Consider the following 19720-nt stretch of genomic DNA (forward strand, 5'->3'; position numbering starts at 1 on the left):
AGTTACATGCACACGTCCCAATCCACTGATACATGCTAATATGTTCAGCAGTTGAAGCACTCCTAAATTTATGGACAGAAATACAGCCCTGAGTCCCTCAGCATGTGTGAAGGGTATAGTCAACCATACATCTTGTATTAGGGTTGTCAGAGAACACTAGAGTATATCAGGGACAGCTGTTAGTCAATTTTGCAGGTGTTTCATTTTGCAAAGAAGATTCACTTAGTTGAATCCTTGTCTTGTGTGAGTATCAAGATGGAGTAAAAAGAAAAGCCTATTAGTGGGAAAGTGAAGAAATTAAATGAAACCAGCTGAGTCCACATGGAGGCACTTGTGTGAATGTTCCATAAGCTGCCCTGCTGCCAACAGACACTATAATGGTTCTGTGTGTCTGTGGCCCCGGCAAGCCCGTCGTTCGCTTAGTGTGCCTTTATTAATCCATACATCATCACAGTTGGAGAAGTTTACGTTGCGCTGTTCGGAGGAGATCTCAGAGCGACAATACATTCATCTTCAGAGGGCCCAGGGTCTGCAGCCCACCTTCCCAAGTGCCGTCGCTGTGATGTACATTTGATAGAAGCACTTTGTTCTACTTGGGTATCACTTCCCTGAGCCCTCTTCCTCTTGTCTCCCGCTCTTGAAATCAAGTTATTTTTTAAATATATATTTTTAAATCAAATCAAGTTAGATGGGCGAGGCATGCTCCGAAACCAAACAGGCCCCAGATGAAATTGAATAGGGGACACTCCAATCATCACACCGTGTTCCTCTCCTCTGAGCGCTCCCAACTGTTGTGTGGTGTTTTATGTTTGTGGCTCTGGCTCACTGTTTTCCACTTGTTTGTTTTGGGAAGCGGGCCCCTGCAGCTGTGCACGATACAGATAGGTCGTTGGTGCTTATGTTAAACAAGGGAATCGGGGAGTACTGCTGGGGGCAGCACTACCCAGAAGCCAACAGTAGGAATCATAACATCGTGATAGTGAGGGTATATTGAGAGGGTTGATTTATTCAAGCTTCAGGTAGTAGGAGATTACCTTGCAACCGGTTGCAACTTTCCTTCTTTCCCGCCATCTGGCTTGCGTAACCTGGAGGTCAAGCCAACCGAGAGGAAGAGAGAATGTACTTGGAAGCTCCTGCTTCCTCCGTGCTGAATGTACAGAGAGAGCGAGAGAGAGATAGCAAAAGAGATAGCACTGTAATCTGTGTCAAGGCACCCCCTCCAGTTTCGGTACTCCCAGATAAGAGCCCCATTTACGTCGGCATTACGTCTGTGGGCACACCTCGGTGCGGCCAACTGGGCTTCTCCTAATCGAGGGCTAAATAAGGTTTCCGGCCCCCGGGGTTTGGTTTACATTTGATTTACCCCAAAGTTGTCAGGCCTTAATGTTTCCTTTCAGGCCCTGGCATAGCTTGTCCCTCTCTCTCTCTCTCTCTCTCTCTCTCTCTCTCTCTCTCTGTCTCTCTCGTTGTCTCTCTCTCTCTCTCTGTCTCTGTCTCTTTCTCTCTGTCTCTCTCTCTGTCCCCCCCCCCTCCTCTCTCTCTCTCTCTCTTTCTCTCTCTGTCTCTCTCTCTGTCTCTCTCTCTCTCTCTTTCTCTCTCTGTCTCTCTCTCTGTCTCTCTCTCTCTCTGCCCCCCCCTCTCTCTCTGTCTCTCTCTCTCTCTCTCTGTCCCCCCCTTCTCTCTCTCTCTCTCTCTCTCTCTCTCTCTCTCTCCATCTCTCTGTCTCTCTCTCTCTTTCTCTCTCTTTGCCTCTCTCTCTCTCTCTCTCTCTCTCTCTCTCTCTCTCTCACTCTCTCTCTCTCCTGTATTGAGTGGGATGTTCAGTTGGGGAGTTCACTGTCATACATGCAGGGCTGTAAATTACATGTCAATCCTTTCCCTTGGAAATGTTGCCAACAGACAGAGTCTGATGAGTAGTCCAACAGACAGAGTCTGAGGAGTAGTCCAACAGACAGAGTCTGAGGAGTAGTCCAACAGACAGAGTCTGAGGAGTAGTCCAACAGACAGAGTCTGAGGAGTAGTCCAACAGACAGAGTCTGAGAAGTAGTCCGGAAGCAGCCTTTCTTGTTGCAGTGTGACCATATGGACATGATACATCTCACTTTTTCACATGACACTACATCCTAAAATAGGTCCAAATTAGTTTTGGATTGTTACAAGTTGACTGTAGCTGAATGGACTGGAGTAAGTTCAGAGTTAGTGGAATAATGAGTTTATGATTTATGGTTGATGACTTATGTTATACATGTGGTATCATGAAGCTCTACATACCAGTACTTAGTAGTTATTGCTAAGTTATTCACTAAATGACATAACAATTTTGCGTTCATATCTACCTCCCCCCTAAATATCTCCCTCATCCCAGACATGCTGACACAGAACCGAGACAAATAACAGGACAAACAGGCAATATGGCAGAAAGTAAATCCCTAGCACGTCTATCATGGGTGATAACTTTATACCTTCACCATATCCTTAAAAGCTATTGCTTTAAGTGAATGTAGTAAAAGTCGATCTGGCGATTCAGCAATACCAGTCAGTCTGGCATTTCACATCATATTTGCCCTTCATGGCATCATATCCTCTTACATTATCATCTCTAGGTTTTATTGGTACAATTTCAAGCCATGGTAAAAGTTACACTCAATGTTTCTACCATCACCCTCCAAACAGAATCCATTCACAGTGATACCAGTCATAATGTCTGTTTCATATGACCTATTCAGCCTGCAGAACTGTCTTTTGAAGTATTGTTTTCTGACCTGTGTCGTGTATATGATCTTTACTGAAGTGCTGCTTTTTATATTGATTGACATATCATGTGCTTTTTATGTTGATTTCTTGTGTCTGTTTGTCTGAAACTGTTGTGTTGATGCTGCTGTCTTGGTCCAGGTCTCTCCTGAAAAATAGATTTTTATCTCAACGAAGGTTCAATAAAATAAAGAGAGGTCCTGGATCCATTGGTTGGTCCTTTGACTTCTCATCCTTTGCTGCAGTAAATAGGGCAAGGTTCAGCACCTGCCTCCCAGTGTTTTGGATGGTACTCTCAGGTCAGAGCAGCAGTTCAGAGCCCTAAAATAGAAGTCTTTTAGAGGCAAGTGTAAATCACAGAAAATGACACAGCATAACATGATAAACCTGATGTGACCCAACCCGGCTGGAGACTTATGAGGTGTTGTCTTTATACTGTATACTCAGGATCCAGCTCCACTCTAAAACACACTGCCAACTATCCCTCAGAAGAACAACAAATATGTCTTCCACGTGGGCGCTAACACAACCTGTGGCAGAGTACGACCGACAGAAGGCTTTTTGAACGGCTAGTGAAAGCTTTCTTTCTTTAAACAAAGAACCTGTATGATACACGACATGGCCAAAAGTATGTGGACATCCATTCAATGAGTTTATTCTGCTATTTCAGACACACCTTTTGCTGACAGGTGTACAAAATCGAGCACAGAACCATGCAATCTCAATAGACAAACATTGACGGTAGAATGTCCCATGCTGAAGAGCTCAGTGACTTTCAATGTGAGACCGTCATAGGATCCCACCTTTAAAATTCCTGCCCTGCTAGAGCCGCCCCGGTCAACTGCAAGTTCTGTTATTGTGAAGTGGAAAAGTCTAGGAGCGACAACAGCTCAGCCGCGAAGTGGTAGGCCACACAAATCAAATCAACTTTATTTGCCACATGCGCCAAACACAACAACTTTACCGTGAAATGCTGACTTACAAGCCCTTAACCAACCGTGCAGTTCAAGAAGAAGAACATATTTACCAAGTAGGCTAGAATAAAAAGTACTAATAAAAAGTAACACAATAAGAATAACAATAAAGAGGCTATATACAGGGGGCACCGATACCGAGTCAGTGTGTGTGTGGGTACAGGCTAGTTGAGGTAATCTGTACATGTAGGTGGGGGCGAAGTGACTATGTATAGGTAACAAACAAACAGCGAGTAGCAGAAGTGTACTAGAGGGGGGGTGTCAATGTAAATTGTCCAGTGATGATTTTTAGGAATTGTTCAGCAGTCTAATGGCTTGGGGGTAGAAGCTGTTGAGGAGGCTTTTGTTCCTAGACTTGGCGCTCCGGTACCGCTTGCCGTGCGGTAGCAGAGAAAACATCTCACAGAACGTGACCACCGAGTGCTGAAGCATGTAAAAATCATCTGTCCTCGGTTGCAACACTCACTACCGAGTTCCAAACTGCCTCTGGAAGCAACGTCAACACAAGCATTGGAAATTCTGGATTGATGAATCACGCTTCACCATCTGGCAGTCCGACGGACAAATCTGGGTTTTGCGGATGCCAGGAGAACGCTACCTGCCCGCTACCTGCCTGTTTTTCATGGTTCGGGCTAGGCCCCTTAGTTCCAGTGAAGGGAAATCTTAATGCTACAGCATACGACATTCTATACAATTCTGTGCTTCCAACTTTGTGGCAACAGTTTGGTGAAGGCTATTTCCTGTTTCAGCACAAAGCTAGGTCCATACAGAAATGGTTTGTTGAGATTGGTGTGGAAGAACTTGATTCTCCTGCACATAGCCCTGACCTCAACCCCATCGAACACCTTTGGGATAAAATGGAACGCCGACTCCGAACCAGGCCTAATCGCCCAACATCAGTGCACTAGATGTTGGAAAATTGCCAAAGAGCACTAGTGATAATGCTCTTTGGCAATTTTCCAACATCTAGTGGAAAGCTTTCCCAGAAGAGTGGAGGCTGTTATAGCAGCAAAGATGGGTCCAACTCCCATGATTTTGGAATGAGATGTTTGCTGAGCAGTTGTCCACATACTTTTGGCTATGTAGTGTATTTCCAACACACAGCAAATCCTACCATAATGAGCTATGTGTTGGTGTCCAATTGGTAATATAAACAAAATAGTTGTGATATAGTTGTATTGGTATAACCAGGAGCTGCCAAAATTGCAAAGACAAAGAAATGGTGAACACAACTTTTTGTTAAATAATTTGCCAGCAAAACGTGCAACAACTAAGACTAAATTGTAAGTGTCTGCCTTTCATCATGCTAATAATGTCTGATATAAGATGTGAAAACTTGAAGACCACACAAGTAACTCCTCATTAGTCTGTGAAAAGACAATCTGGTCTACCCAACAAGTACGATGTGTTCTTTCTTTGTTGTATTAACATGGGGGCTTTATTAAGTTTAGTATCTCATGTCAAGTCCAAACAATATGCTTGTACTGAAAACCTGAATGAGCAATCTGTTTTATGGAAGGACATAGAGAGATAAAACATCAAACCAAGGCTTATTTATTAGTGCAAATTACATCTTTACAATTTCCCCTTGTTCCCAGGCATGTCATGTATTGGCTGCTTTCATGTTAGTCACTTAAAATCAACCAATCACAACATGTGTAGACTCTGAGATTTAGTTTAGATATAGATAGAAAATGCAGCCACTGCTACAGTAGTATGATCATATTTCTGCTCAAACCTCCAGTGATATGTGCAGGTGCCAGCAGTCAGTATGTAAAGCTAACCTGTAATTGATAAAAATGCGTTGTAGAGAAAGGATATTACAGTGTAAGCGCGGTAAGTCCTTTCTTACAGACCTGACCTGAGAAACTAAATCGAAGTCGTAAATTACTTTTGAATTATATTCTCCCGGTGCAATTGATTGATTTGTGGACCGGCTCAATTGATCTCGGACCAACGTCTGATGTCATCAACCAGGAATCCCTAGGCTGCCTGGATTCTTCTATGCCTAGTATGCCAGAAATACTGCCATAATTGCTCTCTCTTTCTTTCTCTCTTCCCCACTCCCTCACCCTCTCTCTCTCTCTCAATTCAATTCAATTCAATTCAAGGGACTTTATTGGCATGGGAAACATATGCTAACATTGCCAAAGCAAGTGAGGTAGATCTCTCTCTCTCTCTCCTCTCTCATTTTCTCTTACCCCTCACCTCTTTCTTTTTCTGTCTCCTCTGTTATTTCTCTATCCCTCTCTCTCTTACTCTCTTTCTCTCTACCCCCTCCTGTCTCATTAAATTAGAGGACAACCATTACTTTATGGTGGCATTGCTATTTCAAACAAATATGTTTTTTTGTTGAGCTTTCAAAACGATGGCACGGGGACAAAACCATGCACTACAAACATCCAGCTTCTGAGTGGAGCGAGGGATAGAACGGATGCAAAAGACAAAGGGATTCAGAGAGAGGCAAGACAGATAGAGTGTGAGAGATGAATGGACAGTATGTTACCCTCTGTTTTGACATTCTCGTGGCAGGCAGACCACTGAGCTCGTTTTCTTCTCCCAGTTAATCCTTATCGATGCTAGTGGTGAAGCCTGCCAGCTCAGACTCCATTCAGCCCCCCACTGCACTACGCTGTGGGTGACAGGCCCGTTTATCCAGCACCGACTAGTGCTTCTGATTGGACATTTTGGATAGGAGTCTGATCAACGGGCCTTGTATCTCTGACCGTAGTGTTAACAGAACTGCAGGGGAAGAAAGCAGCCAAAATACCTTTTGTGGTTGTCTTCGCATTTTAAAAAACCCCACAAAGGCTAGAGAAAGTTTCTGTGGTAATCTCCTTTCACTATACATAATAGGACTGTGATTAGGCTGTGGAGAAAAGTACCTGTCTTTGATGCCAACCACTTAAACAACCAAAAACAGCAACAAGCTGGCAAGCTGTGTCCGGGATCCTAAACTAAACTCTACTAATTGCCTGATAAATACACCCTGCCCCCCTCCATTTACTGGCCAGTGATGTGACCACATAATTTAAACAATGTGATTGTTATATGTGCCGTTGTTTTGCTGGGCAGAGAATCTACAGCGAACTTCGTACAGACTCTGGCCCCTTGTCTTTTGTGAGGTTCTTGGGGAATACCAATATACCACACATTTCTCTTGATGAATAACAAGATCGGACAAACTATGCGAACAATGTCAAAACAGGCCATATTACAAACAAAACAATCAGTTGGTGGTATTAAAACACAGGCTCTTCAAACAAAGGGCATACTTTTAAAAATGGACTCTGCCAGTGAAATAGCTTTGTGAAACAGAAAAATTTATTCTGCCTCCTATTTGATATTTGTCGTGTTGCATGTTCAGTCATGAACCATAATAATTTTCACTTGCATTTGAAAAGTATTCAGACCCCTTACATTTTTCCACGTTTTGTTACGTTTACAACCTTATTCTATAATGGATTAAATATTTTTTTTCCTCATCAATCTACACACAATACCCCATAATGGCAAAGCGACTGCACATTTTTAGAAATGTTTGCAAATTTATTACAAATAAAAAACACATAGATTATTTACATAAGTATTCAGACCTTTTGCTTTGAGACTCGAAATTGAGCTCCGGAGCATGCTGTTTCCATTGACCATCCTTGAGTCCACCTGTGGTCAATTCTATTAATTGGACATTCTTTGGAAAGGCATGTCAGAACATAAACCAAGCCATGAGGTCGAAGGAATTGTGTGTAGAGCTCCGAGACGACAGGTTTGTGTTGAGGCACAGAACCCAATGGTCACTCTGACAGAGCTCCAGAGTTCCTCTGTGAAGATGGGAGAACCTTCCAGAAGGACAACCATCTCTGCAGTACTCCACAAATCAGGCCTTTATGGTAGATTGACCGGAGGCACATGACAGCCCATAAAAGCCACATAGGCACCTACAAGGCACCTAAAGGACTCAGACCATGAGGAACAAGATTCTCTGGTCTAATGAAACCAAGATTGAACTCTTTGGCTTGAGTGCCAAGAGTCAAGTCTGGAGGAAGCCTGGTACCATCCCTATGGTGAAGCATGGTGGTGGCAGCATCATGCTGTGGGGATGTTTTTCAGTGGCAGGGACTGGAAGACTATTCAGGATCAAGGGAAATATGAATGGAGCAAAGTACAGAGCGCTCAGGACCTCCGACTGGGGCAAAGGTTCACCTTCCAACAGGACAATGACCCTAAGCACACAGCCAGAGGCCCAGCCAGAGCCAGGACTTGAACCTGATCGAACATCTCTGGAGAGACCTGAAAATAGCTGTGCAGTGACGCTCCCCATCCAACCTGACAGAGCTTGAGAGGATCTGCAAAGAAGAATTGGAGAAATTCCCCAAATACAGGTGTGCCAAGCTTGTAGCATCATACCAAAGACGAATCGGGTCTGTAATCGCAGCCAAAGGTGTAAGGGTCCTGTGTGTAGCTGGTGTAGAGAGTCAGGCGCAGGACAGCAGATATGAATGATCAATGTACTTTACTCAAAAAGACAAATATACAAAGTAACATCACGAGCCCACAAAGACGAACCGAATTACAATACACAATCACTCACAAACACAACATGGGAAACAGTGGGTTAAATAATAAACAAGTAATTGGTTGAGTGAAGCCAGGTGTGTAATACAAAGACAGAACAAGCGGTGGCTAGTTTTCTAGCGGTGGCTAGTTTTCTAGCGGTGGCTAGAAAGCGGGTGCCGTCGACCGCCGCCCGAACAAGGAGAGGGACCGACTTCGGGGGAAGTCGTGACAAAAGGTGCTGCAACAAAGTACTTAGTAAAGGGATTGAATACTTATGTAAATGTGATATTTCATTCTTTTTTTTTTTACATTTGTAAAAAACTCTAAACCTGTTTTTGCTTTGTCATTATGGGTATTGTGTGTAGATTGATGGTGTAAAAAACGATTGAATCCAGTTTAGAATAAGGCTGTAAAGTAACAAAATGGGGAAAAAGTCAAGGGGTCTGAATACTTTCCGAATGCACTGTATGTATTCTTCTGGACAAACCATCCATCCATCCAGCAGTTTTGCTATTTAGATAATGGTCATATTCGATGATTCACAGATGTATTAAAAAACAACCATTTGGTCGCAGAATACTGCTTTTTATACTGCTTTTTATCTCCCCCAACACACATCTAGCACTGAATCACAATTTCAACTTACAGTATAAACCCTAGAAATAGAATGCTAAGAACAACAATTACCCTTTGACTATATCCATGCCAATGGACCGTTAAGGTATGGTTACTTTGGGAGTGTCCAATCAGCTCTGTCTGTAGATTACCCAACAGCCTTTGTGTTACATGCACCTTATCCACATGCATGTTGGTAGTTCTATAGCATTGCATGTCTCATAAACAGCCATCATCTCTCTAAAAGCTACTTCTATGAGAAAGACTGGACAGGCTACAGTACAGTACTTCACAGGAAACCATCTCTCCAATGATCTATTAGCACCCCATGATCATCAGGGAGCAACATGGATGTCTTTCCCCCTCACTGCTGTATACAGTACTAGCCACGGCCACTTGGTGGTCCAGGGGATCTGAGGCCTTAATATGTTTTACATTTGTGGAGAGCAGAATCTCCGTCATTAGAGGAAGTGGGAGTCCCATTTAAAGGCACTATTAGGTGTAATGGCCGTTGCTGCCGACTGGCTGGTCTGTCGCGTACCAGGCAGGGACCACTTACAGACGTAATCGAATCCCCCTGAGTCCTTTACCCACTCCTGGGTCTCGAGTCCTTTACCCACTCCTGGGTCTCGAGTCCTTTACCCACTCCTGGGTCTCGAGTCCTTTACCCACTCCTGGGTCTCGAGTCCTTTACCCACTCCTGGGTCTCGAGTCCTTTACCCACTCCTGGGTCTCGAGTCCTTTACCCACTCCTGGGTCTCGAGTCCTTTACCCACTCCTGGGTCTCGAGTCCTTTACCCACTCCTGGGTCTCGAGTCCTTTACCCACTCCTGGGTCTCGAGTCCTTTACCCACTCCTGGGTCTCGAGTCCTGGCCTGGCTCTGAGTTATGGCTATTTTCAAAAAGGAGTTCTGTTGCTGTCAACAGTGGCTCATAAAAACGCTGTGCAAAGTGTAGGAGCCGGGACACTCGGTGCATCTAGCTTTGAAAGGTTGGGACGGAATGGCTGGAGCCACATAAGTATTTTTTTCTGTCGAAAGAGGCATGTTACTTTTGAATTCCTTTGATTTCTCTCATACTGTAACAGTACATATGAAAGGTTGTTAATTGTTGTTGACATATGACATATGTCAGCTTCTATATTGTGTTATTTATTTTCTTAATTCTCGCTCTCTCTCTCTTGCGCTCTGCTCTCTCTCTCTCAGGTTCACCCTATATGCTGTGGACAGTCGAGGGAGTCGTTCAGAGTCTAGTTTCGTCTCAGTGCGGACGTCTTGTCCAATGGTAGATGATAGCAGAGCAGAAGGTACTCCTCCTCATACTCCCTTTTCATACTTGATATTCTCTTTCTACACTCTGTCCACCCCATAACCTTTCCATCCGTCCTTTATACATTCTCCTTTCCCCATAATCTCTTCTCTCTTATCCCCCCACAGACACTTTTCTTTCCCTATCACATTCCTCCCTCCTTACCACATTATTTTTCTTCATTCCATCTCTCCCTCACGCTTTCCCCCCTCCCCGTGCCTTTCTCACCTCTTTCTCCTACCCCTCAGCCTGTTGTGATGCCCTTGAAATCCACAGCAGGTTACTCACCATCTCTCTCTCTCCTCCCTCCCCCTCCTTCACCACCTTCCCACTCTCCCCATTCATCCCCCTCAGCATCCATCCCTTTCCCTCTCCGATATACAACATCACATTTTATTCTAGCACCAGGGTTATCCCCAGCAACTGGGTTTTACTTGTGATGGTGATCTTGGGTTTACTTGCCCACCTTCATTTGATATACTTATCCCACGTTCACCTCTGTCTTTCAAATGAGTGTCTTTCAAATGAGTGTCTTTCAAATGAGTGTCTTTCAAATGAGTGTCTTCCAAATGAGTGTCTTTCAAATGAGTGTCTTTCAAATGAGTGTCTTTCAAATGACTTCCATGTTTCCCCTCTTCCACCTCCTCCTGTGTCAGAGATAGCAGACAAGGTATATAACCTGTACAACGGCTACACCAGTGGCAAGGAGCAGCAGACGGCCTACAACACTCTGATGGAGATTCCCCCTCCGCTGCTTTACAGGGTGCAGCACCACTACAACTCCCACTACGAGAAGTTTGGAGATTTCGTCTGGCGGAGCGAAGATGAGCTGGGACCCAGGTGAGGCTCGTAAAGGCTTGGAGATGTCTAAGTTGTCACAGCGATTCTGGTGCCCCCACGACATCTGGTGTCACTGTTTGTTTGGAGCCCGTGTCAAATGTCATCTTCCACTTCCACTCTGGGAAGTATCTGAGAAAATGGTGACGTGTTGTTGTCTGTGTCCAAATGTTCCTTCTTGTGGCTCAGGTAAAACACTTCACCAGTAAGAGATTATCCCATTGGCCCACAGATTTCAAGTATAAGTAACGATCAACCTAATTGGTCCAGATACTTTATATTTTACTGGTCTAAGTAGAACTGCAGTGTTAATGATCATGAAGTAAAACGGCAATAACCACTAACATTCTCAAGAATGCCTTGGGGTTCTAGGCGGCCTTTGGACAAAAACCACATGATCGTTTTCACCCTCACCTTCAGTTTTCAGATTTTTTAAAATCTTTCCATTCCAGCAGATCTGAGAATGGCTGCCTTCCAACCCGTTAACATGAAGTTTTATATCCAGTCGATAAGTTGAATTTGTCTGTTAGATTTCAGATATAAAAGCAAAGCAGTACAACCCCAACCCCTCATTCTCCCATCCATCCATCAAGCCATCAACTCCCTCCCTCCCTCCCTCCCTCCCTCCCTCCCTCCCTCCCTCCCTCCCTCCCTCCCTCCCTCCCTCCCTCCCTCCCTCCCTCCCTCCCTCCCTCCCTCCCTCCCACCCACCCACCCACCCACCCACCCACCCACCCACCCGCCCCTCCCTCCCTCCCTCCCTCCCTCCCTCCCTCCATCCTACCCACCCACCCCTCCATCCCACCCATCCACCATTCCCACACACCACTCCCTCCCTCCTCCCACCCACCCATACTTGCGTACTATTGTTTGTACAGATGAACGTGGTACCTTCAGGTGTTTGGAAATTGCTCCCAAGGATGAACCAGACTTGGAGGTCTACAATTTTTTCTGAGGTCTTGGCTGATTTCTTTAGATTTTTCCCATGATGTCAAGCTAAGAGGCACTGAGTTTGAAGGTAGGCCTTGAAATACATCCACAGGTACACCTCCAATTGACTCAAGTTATGTCAATTAGCCTATCAGAAGCTTCTAAAACCATGACATCATTTTCTGGAATTTTCCAAACTGTTTAAAGGCACAGTCAACTTAATGTATGTAAACTTCTGACCCAATGGAATTCTGATACACTGAATTATAAGTGAAGTAATCTGTCTGTAAACAATTGTTGGAAAAATTACTTAATCATGCACAAAGTAGATGTCCTAGCTGACTTGCCAAAACTATAGTTTAACAAGAAATTTGTGGAGTGGTTGAAAAACATGTTTTAATGACTTCAACCTAAAGCTATGTAAACTTCTGACTTCAACTGTACATAAATACACACGTATACTCCAAAAACATTTAATTAAATAAGTAAATAGGAAAACAAACCCAGTAAAATTGAACATTTGTATAAATGTACTAAATTGTGTGGATAGGTCAGTGGATAATGACTCCACCTTAGCCAGCACAGTCTGTTCAGATTGAATGATAACCGCCATTACAATGGCTAGGTCAGGGGGGGGGGATCAGAGTCCGTGTCAGGTGAGCCCGAGGCTTCAGCAGAGGCCTAGTCCTTTGTGGCCCGATTAGTAAATTGAGTTCGATTCCAAATTAAATGTTACAAAATGAACACGGTGGGGAGGTGTTGGTCAAGTATTAATAGTAAATTGTTCGCCCTGGATCTGAGCACCAAGGAAACATGTTTTCACACATTGCTGCTCCCCAGCGCCCTCTTCTCCACTGTTTCTTCAACCTTCTTCACAAAGGTGGATCACACCTATGGACACACGTAGACATAGACCTACATGTGTTCATACTTGCACTCACACAAATATATGTGCACACACAAACACATGCAAACTCTTTCTTACAGACACGTATGCATACACACACACACACACACACACACGCACACACACACGCACATATGCCTGTACAAACGCACACATACACTCTCTTTCACACACACATGCACACACACACACACAAACACCCTGGTCAGCAGTAATTTTGGACAGCAAAATATTGGTTTAGGCTTTCACTGCAAATCCTGGCCCATAAAACCAATCATGACCAGGTTTCTTCCATTGGAGTACCATCTTATAAGGACATAAATCTCATAAAAGAATCCACACGGCACAGCCATATATTTTCGTTTTCGTTTACTCAAGTTCATCAGATATTTGTATTTCCTCTCATTTACCTTCTTATTTATATTTTGTACCCAATTGGTGACTGGACACAAGTGCTAAGTCTACAAATGACAGCTTTGTTATTACAAGGGAGCCTAGGATGTAGCCAATGGTCCTGGACCCTAGCGAATGGAAGCGCTTCGGTGTTGGCAATTCACGAGTGCTGCGTTGAATAGGGAATACACTCTTTGTGTATAGTGTGGAAAACTCATTCATAAAACCAACTTCTCTGGTTACCTGTAAAGGCCTGAAGCCCCCAGTAAACTCAGGAATGATTTCATAACCACGTCAGGAGAGCGTTGCTCCGATTCCCCTGTGCTACAACCACTAGACTCTTTACCCACAAAGAGCTGAAGAACTAGACTGAACCCAAGGTCTCCATTCAATCCAACCTGCCCTGGGGTATTTACAGGTTGGTTTTCTACAAGTGTTTTCAAAGAGTTTGCAGTGGTTCCTGGAACCAAAGAGAAGCCAGTATTTTTTTTGTCGATGAGATAGTGATTGATGTGAGATCTACGTAAGACTTATGGGATGTGTTTACGCCTGCATGTGTGTTCTCAGGATTGGGCCCAGAATGGGTAGTATAATGTATTTGCTGAATGTGATTCAATACACATTGGTCTGGTCGTGTCTGGCTCGCTCTCCTCTAGATGAAAACAATAGGTAGATGGTAGCACTCAAGACCAGGCGTTATCTACTGGACTGTCTGGGGATCCAGGGTATCACCACACTAATGGATTTCATGTCATACCAGGCATGTCTCGGAAAGTTATTACACCATTACTAACACACAGACATGCACACACTCACACACACAAACGAACAAACATATGTGCAAACACACACACATGTTGTTTTATTATCCTTGTGGGGACCAAACAATTGATTCCCATTCAAAGTCCTATTTCTCTAACCCCTAACCCTTAATTTAACCCTAACCATAATCCTAACCTTAACCCTAACTCCTAAAATAGCCTTTTCACCCACTTCCCTTTGTTTTACTGTCCTTGAGGACTTTTGGTCCCCGCAAGGATAGTAAATCCAGCAGGCAGGCATGCAGGCAGTCGGGCGGGCGGGCGGGCGGACGGACGTAAACAATGTGTCATACCCATCTTGGGCTCTGTAATTGGTTTGCACTGTTATTAGGCAATTGTTTTCTCTCACTGCTGGTAATATGATTGTTTCGTAAAAAGAGAAGTATACTACAGACATTTAAAAGTGGTATTTTTTTTCTTCTCTCAAAACAGCATTTTTTAAAGATTATATTTTAAAATTACTTTTTAATGTGTCCAAATCCATCAACACTGTTCTATGTATCTGTTGGTTTGATTGAAAACTAGCATCAGTAACAGTTATTTAACTCTTACATAACAAAGCAATAGATGTCCCCAATGTCTTTTGAAGATTAGGACATTTAGGTTTTCCTGTCTTTGCATGCCTTCTGTACTGTCAGCAGAAGCTGAGTTGTGCAATCAGCCTTTTTTAAGTGTTTATTTGGGGAAGCGAATTGGTAAGGTCAGCTTTGACTATAAGGTTACATACTTGTTTCGAATTACAGCCCCAATGCCAAACACCACTCTTACGCCAAGCCAAACACTACATTTGACAGTCAACTAACACTAACTAAACTTCCAAGTCCATTTCCTCCTCATTCTCATAAAGATTTCCTGCAGAGCCCTGCCTCGGTCTGCCCCCTGAAACAGACCACCCCCGACACAGCAGTTTTATGTGAATAGACACAGGGGACATTAGCATGATATGGAGATGGAGAAACACACAGTCTACAGGACGAAAAAAAAGAATATTTGGACAGAAACTTAAAGAAGAAAAAAGGGGAAAAAAACCATGGCATGTGAGTCTGACCAGGTTAAGTCTCCAGCGATTCAATAGTTTTGTAATGATGGCAACATTGGTTCTAAAGTTTCAGGCCCCGTGTTTTGTTTTGTCCACCCCCATTGCCTGGAAGCCCTCTCCGGCAGCCATAAATAATATCATAAATGTGGAACAAGTTTGTCTTAAAGGAAGATTATGGTTTTTTGTGATTGGGGTAGAGGAAGGTAGACTATCCAGGGACTGGGGGGTGAGTAGGGAGCACATCGGAGTCTTGGAGTAGGCATTTGGATGACTGACAGTGTAGGGTTATTTACTGCCTGAAATTGGCAGGGCAAGGCCTTGTTGGGGTAATTTACGAGCCGGCTCTATCGCTGGTGCCTTTTTAAAAGGTAACAGTGTGGCCAAGTGAAATGTGAGCACTCAGTATTTACTCACTATGTCAGGAAACCTGGGAGACTGACGGAGCCACACTGAGACCCAGCCACCATCCGCTAGCATTGTCACAGTCAGCTCTCACAGTTGCACAACTGCACTTTTTTCTTTCTCTCACCATGCATGTACGGTACAGTGTGTGTTTATGTCATGCATTAGGTCGATTGTGCTTAATTTGTTTGCAGGTTGTTTTTCTACTTTGGTCAAGTTTCCATGTATCTTAATATTCAGTCATTTCTATTGAAGCAGCAGTTTTGCACACATATTGTGTGTTTTATTCTCTTCGAACAGTGTTGCTGGTGTATGTTACACTATTCTTTTTATTGAATGAAACAAATGGGTTTTATTCGGACAATCGGACGATCATCTAACACCATCCTGATAAGATAAATGAATACAACTGACACTAACCAGACAGATCTGCCTGTCTTGTACCGTAACTTTAGTACTCTGGTACTGTAACATTAGTACTCTGGTACTGTAACTTTAGGACTCTGGTACTGTAACATTAGTACTCTGGTACTGTAACTTTAGGACTCTGGTACTGTAACATTAGTACTCTGGTACTGTATCTTTAGGACTCTGGTACTGTATCTTTAGGACTCTGGTACTGTAACTTTAGGACTCTGGTACTGTAACTTTAGGACTCTTGTACTGTAACATTAGGACTCTGGTACTGTAACATTAGGACTCTGGTACTGTAACATTAGGACTCTGGTACTGTAACTTTAGGACTCTGGTACTGTAACATTAGGACTCTGGTACTGTAACTTTAGGACTCTGGTACTGTAACATTAGGACTCTGGTACTGTAACATTAGGACTCTGGTACTGTAACTTTAGGACTCTGGTACTGTAACTTTAGGACTCTGGTACTGTAACTTTAGGACTTTTAGAGAATTGTGTGTTATGATCTCCAATGTGATCCTGCCTTGATGAATATATATACTCTTAACTCCCAGTCCTCAATTCACCCACTTGCACTTCAGACCCACTTGCTCATATGTTTGGTGTTATGTTGTTGTAGGCAGTGAAATTTGAAGAGAGAAAGAAGAAAAAAGGTTGCCCTTTTTTTTAACACGTGAAAAGGTTGTCTGTGCTCCTAGCTTAACCAAAGACAGATGCTGAGGCTGAACAGACATCCACTTCTCAAAACAAATGGAACATGCCTCCTTAAAGCTCCTTTTTCTGATGTTTGTAATATTTGTGTCAACATTCAAGTCCTTACACATGTGCAGAAGAGGTTATTTTTCATTGTTGAGAATAAAGTATTTGAGAATGCAACTAGCTCTCAGCCTCACGTTGAAAGTTCATGCAAACGTCAGATTTCGGAGTGTCAAAGGTTAAGTTTAGGCATTAAGTCTGCATTTTTTATTTTAGGGTTAAGTTTAGGCATTAACTCAGAATGGTTAAGGTAAGGGTTAAGGTTTGGGATAGGCTTAAAACAGAAATATCAAAAACAACTTTATATCTCTTGATTCAAATTTGCAACCTTTGGAATCAGAGGCAGATGCTTACGCCCATCCGCCATCCCAGTCCACAATGCCCTAGGAAAACCAAAACCTACTTGAAGGTAACAACACTCACTGTTGCCCCTAGTGGTCGGTGTCCACCTCATCTCCCAACGTCCTCAGATATTAATGGACAACGAATACTGACTTGTATCACAGGTGACCTGGCTGCCCCTTCCACCATCTCTGTCTGTTTCTTTAATATAATTTAGCCATGATGCCGAGCGGAGATGCAGACCGTGATTAGTCTTCTGTTGTTACATTTGATATAGCAGCGTGCAGAGCCAAGTGAATACATTGTATATCATTTCATCCCTCCTTTAAAACCAAATAACCAAGAGCACAGGCCAATTCTGATAGGCTTTGCAAGTTCGCTGTCACGCAGCAATGCCTCGTGACAGTCATGCTTGCAGCTTTACAGCAAAGAAAACTGCTTGTCTCAAACAGTTCAAACAGCTCAAAACACATGACTCGTTACCGGAGCTACCTTTTTTTTCTTCCTACACGATTTCGCTCACATTTGATGTAATTTCACAAAACATGTTGAGGGCCGTTTTGAACTAATCCAAGCCGTTTGTTATTGTTTTGTTAACAAACAACGTTGTTCAGTCATGTTACCTAGCTAGCTCACAACCTGGTAACTTGACAGTAGGTCTTAGGCATCCTTGATTGGCGCAGGAAGAAAGGAAAAGGGTCTTCTTCTCATGAAATGTGCTTCAAAGGTAGGATTGGTGTAGGCCTAATGTAAACCTAAATGATCAAAAATCAATCTATTTCCAGGTACTCCTTGCAGTCTGTTGGGTGCCTCATGTTTTTAAAGTTGGGAGCAGTGTGTTTATGAGGGAGACACAGAGAGTGTGTGTGGGAGGGAGGGAGAGTGTGTGTCTGTGTGTTAAATGAAGAGTAAAGGTTTCATGCAGTGTTTCCCCCTTACTGCCACAATTTCATGCAGATCATTAATGCATTTACAGTACCAGTCAAAAGTTTGGACACACCTCATTCAGGTTTTTTCTTTATTTCTACTATTTTCTACATTGTAGAATAATAGTGAAGACATCAAAACTATGAAATAACACATATGGAATCATGTAGTAACCAAAAAAGGGTTCAACAAATCCAATATATTTGAGATTCTTCAAAGTAGCCACATTTTGCCTTGATGACAGCATTGCACACTCTAGGCATTCTGTCAATCAGCTTCACCTGGAATGCTTTTCCAACAGTCTTGAAGGAGTTCCCACATATATGCTGAGCACTTGCTGGCTACTTTTTTCCTTTTCTTTTCTTTTTTCACTATGCATCCCAAATCATCTCAATTTGGTTGAAGTCAGGTGATTGTGGAGGCCAAGTCATCTGATGCAGCACTCCTTCACTCTCCTTCTTGGTCAAATAGCCCTTACACAGCCTGGAGGTGTGTTGGGTCATTGTCCTGTTGAAAAACAAATGGTAGTCCCACTCAGAGCAAACCAGATGGGATGGTGTATCACTGCAGAATGCTGTGGTAGCCATGCTGGTTAACCTCTCTAGGGGGTGTGGGACGCTACCGTCCCACCTGGCCAACATCCGGTGAAATTGCAGAGCGCAAAATTCAAATGAAATTACTATAAATATTTAACTTTCATGAAATCACAAGTATAGTACATCAAAATAAAGCTTAACTTGTTGTTAATCCAGCCGCTGTGTCAGATTTTAGAAATACTTTACGGCGAAAGCAAACCATGTGATTATCTGAGGACAGCGCTCAGCGCACAAAACATTACATACAGTTACCAGCCAAGTAGATTAGTCACGAAAGTCAGAAATAGCAATAAAATTAATCATTTACCCTTGATGATCTTCATATGGTTGCACTCAAAAGACTCCCAGTTACACAATAAATGTTTGTTTTGTTCGATAAAGTCCTTCTTTATATCCAAAAATCTCAATTTTGTTGGCGCGTTTTGTTCAGTGATCCAATGGCTGAAATGCGGTCACAACAGGCAGACGAAAATTCCAAATAGTACCGGTAAAGTTCGTAGAAACATGTCAAACGATGTTTATAATCAATCCTCAGGTTGTTTTTGGCCCAAATAATCGATAATATTTCAACCGGACAAAAGTGTCGTCAATATAAAAGAAAAACAAGAAAGGCGCACTCTCGGTCTCGCGCAGCAAACAGCCCAGGGGACATCCCACTATCCACTCACTCACAGTTGTCATCTCCCAAATTTTTCAGAATAAAAGCTTAAAACTATGTCTAAAGACTGTTCACAACTTGTGGAAGCCATAGCAACGGAATCTGGGTCCTATCCCTTTAAATGGTGGATAGGCTTTCATAGGAAAAATAATGTCACTTCCTGGATGGATTTTCCTCAGGTTTTTGCCTGCCATTTCAGTTCTGTTATACTCACGTTATTTTAACAGTTTTCGAAACTTTGGAGTGTTTTCTATCCAAATCTACTAATTATACCTAGCTTCTGGGCCTGAATAGCAGGCAGTTTACTTTGGTAACACTTTTCATCCGGAGGTGAAAATAGTGCCCCCTACCCTAGTGAGGTTAAGTGTGCCTTGAATTCTAAATAAATCACAGACAGTGTCACCAGCAAAACACCCCACACCATCACACCTCCTCCTCCGTGCTTCACGTTGTGGACCACACGTGTTTTGCATTGAAGGTCTACAGTAGCC

General features: G+C 43.2%; 1 protein-coding gene across 1 annotated transcript in view; it reads left to right on the forward strand.

Moving 5' to 3' along the window:
- LOC109868476 (astrotactin-2) overlaps positions 1 to 19720 on the forward strand; it is a 413904-nt gene that overhangs the window by 388246 nt on the left and 5938 nt on the right. The window contains exons 21-22 of the mRNA XM_031802536.1: positions 10103 to 10203; positions 10862 to 11045. Coding sequence (XP_031658396.1) covers positions 10103 to 10203; positions 10862 to 11045 — 285 coding nt within the window. The remainder of the gene's footprint in view (positions 1 to 10102; positions 10204 to 10861; positions 11046 to 19720) is intronic.

This window comes from Oncorhynchus kisutch, linkage group LG23 (genome assembly GCF_002021735.2).
Source record: "Oncorhynchus kisutch isolate 150728-3 linkage group LG23, Okis_V2, whole genome shotgun sequence".
In the NCBI taxonomy this organism is placed as follows: Eukaryota; Metazoa; Chordata; class Actinopteri; order Salmoniformes; family Salmonidae; genus Oncorhynchus; species Oncorhynchus kisutch.